Source organism: Hippopotamus amphibius, chromosome 16 (genome assembly GCF_030028045.1).
Source record: "Hippopotamus amphibius kiboko isolate mHipAmp2 chromosome 16, mHipAmp2.hap2, whole genome shotgun sequence".
NCBI classification, from domain to species: Eukaryota; Metazoa; Chordata; class Mammalia; order Artiodactyla; family Hippopotamidae; genus Hippopotamus; species Hippopotamus amphibius.
The window spans coordinates 58,815,701-58,830,573 of NC_080201.1; the positions used below are offsets into that span (position 1 = coordinate 58,815,701).

Here is a 14,873-nt window from a genome sequence, read left to right on the forward strand (position 1 = left end):
AAGCCCAAGAAGGGCCGTGGGCTTCACTGAGGGCCCCTGCAGAGCTGGGCTATAAACCCGGCTCCAGACCCTGCGACCTGGGAGACCCCTGCTTGATGCAAACCTGATACATGTTCGGAAAGGCCCTACATGTGCCAAATGCAGACAGAGTGTGGCTGGCAGGCAGGCAGGTGGGGGCCTCTGATTGCCAAGAGACAGCGACACTGAACCTGGCGCCAAGAATGCTGCGCTGGGATCCATCATGACCAGAATAACAACGGGAAGCGTTTCTACGGTGCTGGCTATTTCCCTGTGCATCGTTCTACTCACTTCACTCTCCCAGCAACCCTGTGAGGTCGGTGTTATTACGCTCTCCTTTTGCAGGTGAGGAAACAGAGGGGCAAGGTCATGACATCCCTCAAGCAAGATCAGGCGAGTTGCTGGCAGAGGCAGAAGACCACCTCGAGCGGTCTGGCTGTGTTTTCCCACCTCCCCAAGCCTGGCTGGGGACTCCGGGCATCCCATGCCCCACCGTCAGTTTCCGGCCTCTGAGTCTTTGCCTGTGCCGTGCCTCTGTTTGGCCTGCCCGTCTCTGGCCCAACCTCTTTGTTGTGGGCACAGTTGAAAGGCATTTAATTAAAGAATAGTGATTCCACCTGACAGTTATCAGCTGACAGTCTCTCCATCTTTGGAGAGCACATCTGGGACAGCCTGACGCAGTGGTTCTCAACCATGGGCAGTTCTGTCCCCGCAGTGGGCACCTGGCAATGTCTGGAGACAGTTCTGGTTGTCACGACTGGGAAAGGGGACTGATGCTCCTGGCATCTGGTGGGTAAAGGCTGAGGGTGCTGTATACACCCTATCGTGTACGGGAAGGCCCCCACAATGAACGCCAACGGTGCCCAGGCTGAGAAACTCTGGACTAATTCCTAGGAGAGTTAACTGCATACTTTAAACAAGCCCTAAAGGACTCCCAGGGAACCCCGAGCAAAGGGAGGCAACCATTCTCCCAGAGCAGCTGAAACCGAGGACCAGGGAGAGGCTCAGGGCTGCCTTTGGGAGAAATGTGCAGGGTGTGTTAAGGGGTTGCAGGTGGAGAGAACAAATGGTGGGTCTTTGCAGGTATAGTTAAATTAAGGGTCCTGTGCTGTGGGGACTGTCCTGGACGATCCTGGGGGCCCTACTGTAATCACAAGGTCGTTATAAAGAGGGAGGCAGGAGGAGATCTGACCACGGAAGAGGAGGTGATGTGATGGTGGAAGCAGAGACTGGGGTGATGTGCTTTGAGGATGGAGGAAGGGACTGCATGCTGAGGAACGCAGGTGGCCTCTGGGAACTGAACAGGCAAGGAAACAGATGCTCCCCTGAGGCCTCTGGAAGGACCAGCCCTGTCAATATCTTTAAAAAAAATTTTTTTTAATTTTATTTTTTTGGCCGGGACACGCAGCATGAAGGATCTTAGTTCCTCAACCAGGGACTGAACCTGCACCCCCTGCAGTGGAAGCACAGAGTCTTAACCACTGGACAACCAGGGAAGTCTCTCTGTGCATATCTTAACTTTAGCCCCATGAGATGGATTTCAGACTTAGGACCTGCACAAGTAGAAGAGAATAAATGTGTGCTGTCTTAAGCCACTAAGGTTATGGCGATTTGTGACAGCGGCCACAGGAAATGAATACAAGCCCTGAACCTCCGTCCACAGGGCACAGACCTGGACCTGAATCTCAGCTGCTCTCCATGCACACCGTGGTGAGCAGCTGCAGGGATTTACGAGGTTGCCTCGATAATGGGTCTCCCAAACTGTGCCAGGGAGACCAGCGAGGATGATGTTATAATTCAGTGTTTCACAAAGGACGAGAGAGTGCCAACTCACAGGGCTGTTATGGGAATCAGATGAGTTAACAGACATAAAGAACTGAGGGCGGGGGTGGGGTGGGGGCGCCCAGAGTGGGCTGGAAGTGTCGGCTGCTGTATAAACATCACCATTCTGGTTGCTGCCGTTGTTTTACTGTCACTGTTTTCAGCTCCATCTTCCCAACTGGTGCAAACTGGCAGAAGCCAAGGGCAGCTTGCCCTGGGGTAGCGCTGCTCTGAGGTGCATCCACATGCAGCCCCCTCCCCACTGTGCCAAGCCAGCACCCGGGCCTGGCACCGCGGGTATCTGTGGGAGAACAGTGATGCTGGCGGGCTGAGGCTGCGAAGGGGTTTGCGCAAACAACCTGAGATGCAAACAGGGAAGACACATGGCCCAGAGCATCTCCTTCCTGACCTTCCACTGTGGGTTTCTGGGGTGAGGACACGGGTGGTTTTTTCCTTCAGATGTCTTCTACTCTGTTTGTCTTTCTTCTCCCTCTTCCCAGCCCTCTGGGTCTCTCCCCTTCCTCCTCTCTCCCCATCCTTCTCTCTCCCCAGCCTCTTCCTCGCTGTTGGTTCTGCCCCTCTACCTTTCTCTTCCTCTTATTCCTTCTCACCCTGACTCCTTCCTTCTGCCCCCACCTCCTTCCACGTCTTGTGGTATAATGGCTGTGAAGCCAGACCACCTAGGTTCAAATCCCAGCTCTGCCACTTCGGGGCTGTGTGACCTTGGGAGAGTGGCTTCCCCTCTCTGTGCTCCAGCTGTAAGGTGAAGTAACGTGCGTGCCTCCCTTCTAGTACGGCTGGGAGCGTTAAGTGGGCCCCAGGACAGCGCCTGGCATGGAGTGAGTACTCCCTAGTGTTCCTTCATGCTCTCCTCTCTCCCTCCATGACTAACGCTACCTACCTCTACCTGAGGAGATCCCTTTACGGTTTTCCAAGCTCATCGCCTCTGTCCCTTCTCACCATTTGGGACCAATGGCCCCAGGAGGCGGGCAGGGCATCGCCTCTCAGTTTTCCAACTGGGACATTGAGGCAGAGCTGCTTGCCCAGGCTCACTCAGTGTGCCCGAGCTAAGTCACGACTCTTCCTAGGCCTGTCTCTTTTTTTTGGCCTTGGGGCTTGGCATGTGCAATCTTACTTCGCCGATCAGGGATGGAACCCGGGCTCCCTACAGTGGAAGCACAGAGTCCTAACCACTGGACCACCAGGGAAGTCCCCGCCTGGGTCTGTCTCAAGTGCAGCTGCCCTGCCCTTCTGCCCAGACTTTAAGGCAGGATGGCCAACCTGAGGCCAGAGGCTCAAAATTGCTTGCATCTGTGTCTGGCTGGCCGGTGCTTCCAAATCAGAGTTTTCCTCTCAAAAATCCAGATTTCTGGCTTTCCCTGCAAACTTGGAAGCTCTCTGGAGCCAGATCTCTGGCTAGCCATTAACACCTCTGGGTTTCATCTTCCTCACCTAGAAAATGGCGATAATGACCGTGCTGGTGTCATGAGGCTGTTGTGAGAATTACAACGGTTAAGAAGTACAAAGCAAACATATGTCCACGTGAAAACCTGTACACGTGGCCCAAAGCGGACACAGTCCAAATGTCCACCAACTGATAAGCGGATCAACCAAACGTGAAATTATACACACCCTGGAACCTTATTCAGTCATAAAACAGAAGGGAATTCTGACAAAGGTGACAACGTGGTTGACTTTGTTCACAGCATGTACACAGGGCCCAAAGCGGACACAGTCCAAATGTCCACCAACTGATAAACGGATCAACCAAACGTGAAATTATACACACCCTGGAACCTTATTCAGTCATAAAACAGAAGGGAATTCTGACAAAGGTGACAACGTGGTTGACCTTGAAAACATCGTGCTGAGGGGATGCCAGACACAAAAGGCCACACAGCGTATCACTCCATTCACCTGAAATGTCCAGGCAAATCCACAGAGACATAAAGTAGATCAGTGGTTGTCAGGGGCTGGGGGGAGGGGATATGAGAGTGACTGTTAGAGGTACAGGGTTTCCTTTCGGGGTGACAGAAGTATCCTGGAATTAGATGGTGGTGACGGTTGCACAACTTTGTGAGTCTACTAAAACCCACTGAATTGTAAACTTTAAAATGGTGAATTTTATGTTATGTGAATTTTATCTTAATTAAAAAAAAATGCAACAAACCTCATAAAACCACATAAAGTGCTTAGAACAGGGCCTGGCATGGAGTAAGCGCTCAGTAAATGTTAGGTTGATTAATACTAACATTTCCAGTGCAGTGATTTTTTTCTTCATTTTAACAAGGTGTTTTACTCCACTTTTTAACTATTGACAGCTTTTAAGCCTGGCCCTGGTCTTCCCCTCCTGCTAATAAGAAAGCCTGGAGCTCCCTCTTTTGGTGACGGCAGAGATTCAAACCTTAGGAGGCCCTGGCTCAGGAAGAACTCTCACCCCGGCCCCACCCCTTAACCACAATAAAAACCTGGGCCAGGAGCTCTTCCTTGTTCTCAGAGAGCTGGTCCCACCCCGCCGCCCCCGAGATCTCAGTTACGCAAGCAATAAACCTTTCATATCCTCAACGGTCTCAACATTCAAACCAAATTTGGAGGGAGGGTCCATCCTATCTCTGCAGGGCAGACAGAACAGCCATCACTGCCCTCATCTTCTGGCCACACTGGGCCTTGACTCCCATGTGACAACAGTAGGTGGCGCTGGGGAAGAGTGTCCTCTTTACCCAGGGCACATGCGCTCTGGCTGGCCAGTCCCCACCACTCCCAATCGCCTGACTCCCAGCCTCCTGCATCCATTTACTCTACCTGCCGGGCTGCTGTAGATGCATAGGTTTGCAGTCCCAAATCTAAGAGAGAGCTGCCTCGAGGCAGGTCTGCAGCTGGGATACGGCTTCCATTTCCATGAAGGGGGTTCCCTCCCCTTTGCCTTGGCTCCAAGACAGCCCGGCCTAGCCCAGCACCCACCCGCCTCTGGACCGAGTATACCTTCATAGAGGATGCCCTGGTCGTCCCTGGACTGGAGGCATCTCAGCTTCCAGTGCCGCCCACTCTTGTCTGTCAGCACTGTCCCCACTGGCAAAGCCGTGAGCGAGGTGGTCACCCGGCTCCGCTTCAGTGTCTGAGGGCTTTGCCTGGTCGTCTGAGGGCTGCTACGGGGGGTTGGGGGTCTGCTCCAGCACCCTGCAGGAGGATGGTTAGAATAAAGAAAAACCGGCATCCAGGAGAGAAAAGTTGGGTGGGTAATTGGACAGCGCTCATGTTACTGTTCACTTATTCATTTGTTCCTTCAACAAAAGCTTCCTGGGACCTTTCATGGATCCTTGTGCTGAAGCTGGAGACCCAGACATGAATCAGATCTGGACCCTTCCCTCCGGAGCATCTAATTTGGTGGGATGGACTGACTTGGACACAGTCGGTCAGAACTGAGTCTGAGACAGGGCAGTACAGAGGGATATGAGAAAGAGACTGACTATGCCTGCAGAAGTCAGGGGAGGCTTCGTGGAAGAGGGGACATTTGAGTTGGGTCTTGTTGAATGAGTAGAAGTTTGCCAGGGAGGGGGAAAAAAAAAAACATTCCAGACATTCAACCCAAAACGTCCTAGAACAGGACCTGGCTTTGTGCTGAGTAGGAAGATGGACCAGACATTTGTCAGACTGAGGCCCTGCCCTTGAGGGGCTCCTAGATGGGCAAGAGAATGTGGGTGGTGTGGTGAGGAGACAGGGACACAGGAAAAGATATTCCCTGCTCCATTTCTCCCACCTACTATCCACCAAGGCACAGGTGGTAAGAGGCAGTGGGGCTCAGGGGATAACAAGGGACAAAGAGGAGACACTGAGGGCTGTGACTTCAGATCCAAGGACCCAATGGGAAGGAGGCAGGCATATGGTCCTCACGCCTCCCCTGCTCACTGGCTGGCACAGGGCATACACAGATGAGTGCACCTCGTCCCTGTCTATGGGGACACTCAGTCCAGCAAGTGAGGCAGGAAGGGACAGGGAGCCTGGAGGAGACACAAGCTCAAAAGAGCGCAGCATTGGCAACTGCGGGAGTCCAGGTGAAGAGGATGAAGAGGGGCTTTGGAGGGGGACGAGGTGAACAGGATCTAGCATCTAGCATTCAGGAAAGGCTTCCTAGAGGTCTGACCCTGAGTGTCGGAAAGAAGGGTAGTCCCTGGGCTGAGGGAACAGAGACAGCCAAGACCAGAAGTATGAAAATCCTAAAAAAGTATTTCCAAAAAGTGTGTTTTCTGTGTTACAGGGTTGTGGTGAGAGCTAAAGGAGGAACTAGACCATACTGAGTCACAGAGGTCAGGCTGAAGAGCCCAGACAGTGGGGCAATGGGGATGGCAGGAAGCTATGAGCAGGGAGGGGTGAGGTCAGCTCTGGCCATGCAGAGGTGGATTGGAGGGGGAGGCTGTGGGCTGGAAGGTGGGGGAGGATGCTGGGAGGAGGGTCCAGGCAAGGCTATGTGATGCCTGAGCAGAAGCGTCATGCCTCAAACATTGTCAGATGACCCTCCTTCTCCCCATCTAGAGTCAGGCCAGGTTGAGTGTAACTCTCACCTTTGGATTTCCCACGGGTACTGAAGGTATCTTCAGATCCAGAACTGTCACCTTCTGAGAGGAGGGATGATGGGGGAGAAGAAGCACAGCTGGACCATTTCACTTTCTTGGAAGATATTTCAGAAGTGGTGTCCCTCTTTCTCCTTGAGCCTGGAGAAAGGAAGACTGAATGCAGACTGGAGTTACAGAGGTCCTTTCCAGGAACCATTAAACCAGAAACCCCCAGGTTGTATCCAACCACTCTCCTCCCTTTCACCCTCACAGCCAGGTTTTACTTCTATCACCTAAATAATCTAAGCAAACTTTCCTTTGTTTTAGTTATTCTTTCCTAAGAGAGGCTTAGCCTCTCTTTTATATCCTCCAGCAGTCTGCCACAGTGTGGTCTCCTTTAGGTAATCTCTTCAGATCTGTCTTCCAGTTCACTATTCTCCCTTCTGCTGTGTCTAGTCTGCAGTTTAAACCATCCAATGAGTTTCTGATTGCCATGATGATATTTATTTTTATCATCATAGATTTTATTTGGTTCTTTTAAAATCTGCCTAATCAATTCTAACCAGCTTTTGTTCCTTCCTTATACCTTCAATTACTTCTTTTATTTCTGTAAACATAAATGTGCTTTGTACATATTCTCATCTGTTAATTCCAAGGTCTCTGGTCACTGCAGGTCTGATTCTATAGTTTGTTCCTCTCCTGACAGTGGCTTGTTTCCTGGTATCTTTGTTAATTGGTTGGGAGCTCACGTGCCCGCTAGAATTCTAAGGTCTGTCTTTACAGGATGTTCCACAAGCAAAAATTTGCCTCTGCTGGTGGGGGGGGGGGCACCCATATCTCATCACTTTATACTAACTTTTCTGCTTGGATTTTGGTGGGGGGGGCACACAGATCAGCATGAATTCTGGCCCCAAACCGGTAAGGATGGGAGTTCTTGGTTAGGAACTCTCAGGGAAGACATTTTTCCTTTTTTCACTCACAATCAAGGCCGAGTGATTGTGAGTGAAAATGTCTCCACCCATTTTCTCTGCAGAGCAATTTTTTACCTCTGAAGAGTCCCAGATTTTAGAGGTTTCCAATCTCACCCCTGTGCTGCTCAGGCCCTATGCTTTGTCTCCTGTACCCCATTAAAACCCAGGCTCAAGGCCACCAATGACCAGCACCACCCATAGCATTTGCTCAGCCCTGTGGGTCTATGTTTTCTTACTGTTTCTCACTTCCATGTAATTCCCTTACTTTCCTACCATTCAGCCCTATGAATATACAGATATTCTTTATATTTTATCCAGAATTTTATGGAGTGCTGAAGCATAAGGGACTTTTCCTTGCCATCTAGTCTGCCATATTACTAAAACCAGAAGTCTTCTTTCAGTTGACACTACCTCAGCCAGCATGTTTGGTTTCTCCTGGAATGAGAGTTTCTCCATGGTCTGAGAAACTGAATAAGCTGAGTTGCTATTACCTCGATGGGGAAGTCTAGGGACAGGGCAGATGGAGGGTGGCAGTCATATCAAGAGCTTAGTTCTGGGCATATGGAAACACGTATAGGACATCCAATAGATGTCAAGCAGGCAGTCTGATATGCACGAATGTAGATTTCAGGGGAGGAGTCCAAGCTGGAGACAGAAATGTGTGAATTGTCAACTTTAGAGCCATGAGCCTGATAAGACGTCAAGAAACTGAGTATGGAGAAAGCCTGAGTTCTGGGCTTGTCCAATATCCATGCAGGGTCAGGCAGGCTGCAAAGGTGTGTCTGTCCTCCCTTCCCAAACGCACACACCCACACACATCACCCCTCCTCTGGGGAGAAGCGCAAAGCCATGGTTCTTACCTTGGGAGGGTGACATAAATGGTTTGACAAAGGCCTGGGACCCCTCATGCTCCTCTGTAGGCAAAGGTTTTCCACAGTAGGGGCAGAATTTGAATATTGCTTCAATACCTTTGCCACAGTCTGGACAGGAGATCATGCTAGAAAACAGAAAGAGGAGGGTGGGCAGGAAGCTGAAAGAAAAAACAATCCACTGCCAACGAGTCATCATCTGAGTTCCCCATGGTGATGAGATTGCAAAAGGAAGAAAGTTATCATACTCGGAATACACCCTCTCAAAAAGTGGGCACTTCTAAAATGAGTTCCCTCCTGCTGTGTCCAGCCTCTAGCCACCTGTCTCTCCCTAATGGCTCAGGGCAGGTACAAAGCAGAACAAATGCGGAGTGAAACTGCAGAGCTCACAAAAAATACAGGACTGCCTTGAGGTTAATAAAAATTCTGCAGAACTGCTCCAATCATGGAAGCATTGAGGGTCTTCAACTCTAACTGTGACGCTCATTTCTTGAGCCATGTGATGGGGATGGAGAGACGGTTAGTGCTCACCAGATATCCACATGGTCCCCTACACTTCCCAGTGTCCACTGCAGTGAGATCGGGGTCACATGACTAGTTCCGGCCGAGGGGGTGTGAGTGGAAATCATTTCCCGGCTGAGGCAGTTAAGTCCGAATACCTCCTCTGTCCATCCATCCTCTGCAGGGATGGCCCTGAAGGCCACCTACTCCAGATGGCACAGGCACAAGATGAAGGAGGGCTGCCTGGTCCACACCCCAATTTCTTTTTTTCTTTTTTATAAATTTATTTATTTGTTGGCTGTGTTAGGTCTTTGTTGTTGTGCACAGGCTTCCTCTAGTTGCGGTGAGCGGGGGCTACTCTGAGGTGTGCGGGCTTCTCATTGTGGTGGCTTCTCTTGTTGCGGAGCATGGGCCCTAGGTGCGTGGGCTTCAGTAGTTGTGACACATGGGCTCAATAGTTGTGGCTCACGGGCTCTAGAGCACAGGCTCGGTAGTTGTGGTGCACAGGCTTAGTTGCTCTGTGGCATATAGGGTCTTCCTGGACCAGGGATCGAATTTGTGTCCCTTGCACTGGCAGGCAGATTCTTAACCACTGCGACACCAGGGAAGCCCCACAATGATCAGCAAATAAACTTATGTTGTATTAAGCCACTAGGATTTCAGGGTTTATTTACTGCAGCACAGCCTACCCTATCCTGACTGACTTAGATAACAGGTGTTCACTATGTTATCCTCTAAGCCTTGTGTATTTCTGGAATATTTCCTAATACTTAAAAAAAAAAATCAAAGCCAAAATCGCACATAGAGGCTATGACAAATGAGGACCCAGCAGGTATATTCATTTACTTGGGCAGCCACAACTCAAGACCACAGACTGTGTGGCTTAAACAACAGGAATTTATTTTCTCACAATTTTGGAGGCTAAAAGTCTGAGATCATGGTATCAGCAGGTTTGGTTTCTTCTGAGGCCTCTCTCCTTGATCCCTCATCGCTGCCTTCTCACTGTGTCCTCACATGGTTGTCCCTCTGTGTTCTAATCTCCTCTTCTTTTAGGGACACTGGCCACACTGGGTTAGGGCCTGTCTTAGTCTGTTGGAGTGTCTATAATAAAATATTACAGACTGAGTGGCATACAAACAACAGAAACTTATTTCTCACAGTTCTGGAGATTGGGAAGTCCAAGATGAAGGTGCCACCGTGGCTGGGTTCTGGTGAAGGCCCTCTTCTGGGCTACAGACTGACAACGTCACCCTGTGTCCTCACATGGAGGAAGGGGCTGCGGAGCTCTCTGGTCTCTTGTATAAGGGCACTGATCCCATTCGTGAGAGCTCCACCCTCATGACCTACCCACCTCTCAAAGGCCCCACCTCCTAATGCCATCATATTAGGTATTTCATTTCAACATACAAACTTTGGGGGGGGACACCAACATTCACACCATAGCAGGCCCACCCTAAAGACCTCATTTTAATTACCTCTTTAAAGGCCCTATCTCCAAATACAGGCACATTCTAAGATACTCAGGGTTAGGGTTTCCTAAAAATATGAATTTCTATGGGACACAACTCAGCCCAAAAGAGCAGGATTAAACTAGTTCATAAGTGAAGCAGAGAAATTCAACAGGGATGAGAGTGCCATAGGCATTTCCAATGAATATATTTTATTTTATTTATTTATTTTTAAAAATTTATTTATTTACTTATTTATTTTTGGCTGCGTTGGGTCTTTTTTGGCCCTAGGCGCATGGGCTTCAGTAGGTGTGCCTCACGGGCTTAGCTGTTCTGTGGCATGTGGGATCTTCCTAGACTAGGGATTGAACCTGTGTCCTCTGCATTGGCAGGTGGATTCTTAACCACTGCGCCACCAGGGAAGTCCCAACGAATATATTTTAAATAGAAAAAGAAAAAGCTAAATTATTTTATTTGTTCTTTATTCTAAGATTTAGTGTACAGTCCTAGTTATAAGCTGAGATATCAAAATCGAAGTCAAAATAAACTTGTGCCTGTGACTTCATGTCACCTTGCAAGACAAAGTTCTTTTCTTTTTTTGGCCGTGCTGTGCGGCATGTGGGAGTTTAGCTCCCCAATCAGGGATCGAACCCACGCCCCCTGCACCGCAAGCATGGAGTTTTAATCACTGGACTGCCAGAGAAGTTCAAAGTTCTTTTTTTTTTCCACTTGTATTTATTTATCTACTTTTATTTTATTTATATATATGACATATATATACAAATATATGACAAATTGAAATTATAACAGAGCGATCATGGTTCAGGCATACAAAAATGGAGTTGAGTGGCCACTGAGGATCTGGTCTCAGACAACTGCCTGCACCACTGAGAACCTGAACTTTCTATGAACTGTATCTAACCCAAGGACACCAACCGTTTTTAAAGCAGCATCTGATACCTGGAACCTTGTGTCTCAGGGTTGTTCTCCCTTGCAACGATGCAACCATTTCTGACCCCAACCAATCCTTGCTTAACAAACACCCTTACTTCTTGCCAGCTCCAATTATAACTCTTGATAAACAACTCATGTAACCATGGCCTTGCAATTTTTGCCTTTAGAAGCTTCCTCCATTTGTAGTCCAGCAGAGCATAATTCAAGTTGCTGCAGCTTCTTTTCTTTTTTTTTAAATTGGAACACGTATAAACGTATTTCTTTATTAGGATGCCCTCAAGTGCCTCTTGAACCTGGGTATCCAGGGAAAAAACCCCAAACAAAAGCCTCTTTATTTCAATCAGGTCTCGGTTTCTGAAACTTTGGTTAACAGTATATGTTATGAAACGATCGCCACTATCAAGCTAATTAACACGTCCATCACCTCTCATGGTTCCAATTTGTGTGTACGTGTGTGTTTGAGAGATCTACTCTCTCAGCATATTTCAAGTACACAACTATGTTATTATTTACTATCGTTGCCATGCTATCCATTAGGTCTCCAGAATTTATTCATCTTGTAATGGGAACTTTGTATCCTTTGATCAATATCTCTTTTCCCCCACAGCCTCTGGCAAGCACCATTCCACTCTCTGTGCCTCTGAGTTTGACACTTTAAGATTCCACAGATATGTGGGATCATGCCATATTTATCTTCCTGTGTCTGGCTTAGTCTAATTAAAACCTTTTCCTTTCTTCACTGTAAAGACTGGTCTCTGTTGCAGCTGCAAACAGTAGAGTCCTTAAAATCACAGGATTTGAATTCCAGATGTGCTCCTTGCTGGGCACGTTACTTAACCTCTCTGTGCCTCAGTTTGCCCAATGGTAAAATGGGGGTTTTTAACAGTTCTGTCTGACAGAGTGGTTGGAGGCCTAAACGGGATACATTTCTATCAACTGCTAAGAACAGGGCCCAGCCCACAGAAAGCCTTTCATGTTTGTGGTTGTTACTACCCTATCATGCCCTGTATCCCACTTATCATCTTCCATTTGTTAATGTTTCTATTCCTCCCTTTTCTCTTTCCATATCTTAAGTTCTGAGCCTCTCAGGTCTCTTCATTTCTCTTGCTGCTGACTCACGGAATTCCAGTGCTTGCCCTTGAAACACAAGGGCTGTCCAAACAGCCCGTGAAAGAAATCTCAACCAGAGGAGAAAAGAGTTCCTCTTTCCCTTGGCCTGCAGAAGACCAGAAACCACGCTGTGGCATAAAACTGCCCTTCTGTTATTTCACACGAGTTGTATAAGACATCTGATTACAAAATGGTCACCAGGTGTCCTTTAGCCTCTAAGAAGGTTGTAATTCTGATTGGTCATGAGACTTAATCATTTGTTTTCCTGGTAATAACATTTAAATGGACATCTCTAGCTTTTTGAAGGTATAAATATTGGTGAGCAATTTTGTTAAGCTAGAGGAGTCACCACCACTTCTCCCTTCAGGCCAAGACAAACCTGAAGCCCTTGTGTGATGCTGAAGCCACAAGATCAAAATTAAAATTGTCTAGAGCTGGGGTCCCCAACCCCTGGGCCAGTACTGGTCTGTGGCCTTCTAGGAACTGGGCTGCACAGAGGGAGGTGTGCGAGCAAAGCTTCACCTGCCGCTCCCCATAGCTCCTATTACCGCCTGAACCATTCCCCCACCCCCACCCCACGGTCCGTGGAAAAACGGTCTTCCGTGAAACTGGTCCCTGGTGCCAGAAAGGTTGGGGACCACTAGTCTAGAGGACAGCTACCCTGGAGAGTTGTTCAGGACCTTGTATTAGTGAGAAACTTGTGTTTGGGTTAAGCCACTGAGATTTGGGGGTCACTGTTACTGCAGCATGGTCTAGCCTTGTCTGACTAATACACTTAAGGCTGTGCTGGGTTACTTATGTAAATAAAAGTTTGAAAATTTGTGGCAGTTTTAAGTGTCTTTGCTTTCAGTGGAATTTCCCCAGGTGCCAAGGGCCACTGGATAAAGACGGCCTCCAGGAACGGGCAAGTGCCCGGACACTGCCACACCCATGATAATCTTTCTCCTGGGAGTGAAGTCTTTGAGCAGTAACACACTGGAGATGGAGCAGAAGCAGGCTGTTGGTGGGGAATAGGCCTTAAGTGGCATGTGCCTGAGGGGACGGTACCTTTACTGGGTCACGGTCTGGCCCTCAGATTCATTGGGCTGGAAACTCCGTCTTAACTGTGTCCTGTAAGTGAACAAAGGTGGAAAGACTGACTGAGGCTCACTGCACATGTAAGTAAAAGATAATGGTTAATATTTGTTGAGCACTGGCTATGTAGCCAGCCTGTGCCACGTTCATTCATTCATTCACTCAATAATTATTCACTGAACTCCTAATATGTGCCAATTACTGGGGATACTGCAGCAAAGGAAACAAACAAGGCTCCTGACTTGACATTCTAGTGGGGGAAGACAAGTTTTATAAACAAATAAGCAAATAACTGTTTAATAGGTCACTTGAGGGTAGAGCTATAGTAAACTCTCAATAAATACGCATGGACGCAGGGAGTCTCAGTGCTGAAGGCACTGGTCCAAGGTCACATGGCTAGTGCAGGACTCAAAACCAAGGCTCCAACACTCAGGCCAGTCTTTAATATTCATTCATCCATTTTCTTTATTTAGTCAGCAAACATTTAGTGAACGTCTGCTATGTGTTAAGTTCTGTGCCCCTCCTGGAAGAGCTAAAGGCTAGACTGCACTTTAGGGCAGGAGGGATAATCTTCTAGGTGATGCGATTCGCCTAGGCCCCGCCCTCCGCAAAAACCAGCGATCACGTAGGACCAAGGCGGGGCGTCTGTCAAACTACCCATTAGCTCCGCCCACCGCCGGAGTAGCCACGCCTATCACCAAGAACCCAAAAAGGCTTGGGAATAGCCTGGACCCGCAGGTTATTTCGGAGACCAGAAGCTTCTCTCAAATTGACCCCCGACCTCCCACTCCCGGGGGCTCCGCCTCCCACAAAGGGCCGCGCTGACGTCACAGGCACCACCACAGACCGAACTGTGGCTAGGATATCAGGAGACCGCCCCTTGCTCCGTCTCGCCTTCCCCTCACCTCTGGATTTGGTGAACAGAGTGGGGAGACGGATGTTTGCAGCCAAACCCTCGGGCCCTCCAGGCTACTCGGACTCACCTTCTCAGTTGCCCCGCGGAAACTTCCGCTTGGGCGGAAGGCGCTGCGCGCGCATCCTCTCCCCCGCGGGAGAACTGCGCTCGCGCAGCCTACACAGACCTCCCGACTTGCCCGCGGGCTGTGCCTGCCTGGGAACTCCATTTCCCAGGCACCTTCGCGGCAGGCCAGCCCTCTGATTCACGGCTGGGGGAGGGATTATTCCCTCATCGCCCAACCCCATTCCACCTTCTGTGGAACGCTTCTTCATTTTACTGCGCATGTGCCAATGTGGAGCCAATTGTTAAGGAGGGATGAACTACGAGGCCTTTCTCTGCTAGTCGGAGGTCACAGTCTCGTTTCTGCCGCCTCAACCCCGCCCCTTACCTTCACGAATCTTCTCAGTTTCTTCCTCAACCTATTTCCGTGGTAACCCTCTAGTTGTCTCCTTCAAAAATGGAAAACCCTCCCAGTCTTCTCTAAAAGGCAGAAGAAGAGTGATTAGGTTGTCCTTCAAAAGATGGACTACAATACCCAGATGCCACCTGGTGGCGATTCTCTTTCTACTCTTATTTCCCAGCGTGCTCAGCGGGCCCTC

General features: G+C 49.1%; 1 protein-coding gene across 6 annotated transcripts in view; it reads right to left on the minus strand.

Moving 5' to 3' along the window:
* The window catches only part of VRK3 (VRK serine/threonine kinase 3), a 39,931-nt gene extending 25,171 nt beyond the window's left edge, over positions 1-14,760 (minus strand). For 2 of the 6 annotated variants that reach the window (XM_057713135.1, XM_057713141.1), the window contains exons 1-5: positions 14,222-14,328; positions 13,290-13,352; positions 8,221-8,357; positions 6,399-6,563; positions 4,822-5,016 (exon numbers count right to left, since the gene is read on the minus strand). In XM_057713135.1, the coding sequence (XP_057569118.1) occupies positions 4,822-5,016; positions 6,399-6,563; positions 8,221-8,356 (496 nt within the window). In that variant the 5' untranslated portion in view covers position 8,357; positions 13,290-13,352; positions 14,222-14,328. Of the gene's footprint in view, positions 1-4,821; positions 5,017-6,398; positions 6,564-8,220; positions 8,358-13,289; positions 13,353-14,221; positions 14,403-14,662 lie in introns of those variants that run through there. The other 4 variants (XM_057713140.1, XM_057713138.1, XM_057713137.1 and 1 more) reach the window with 4 other exon arrangements.
* Positions 14,761-14,873: the final 113 nt, after the last annotated feature.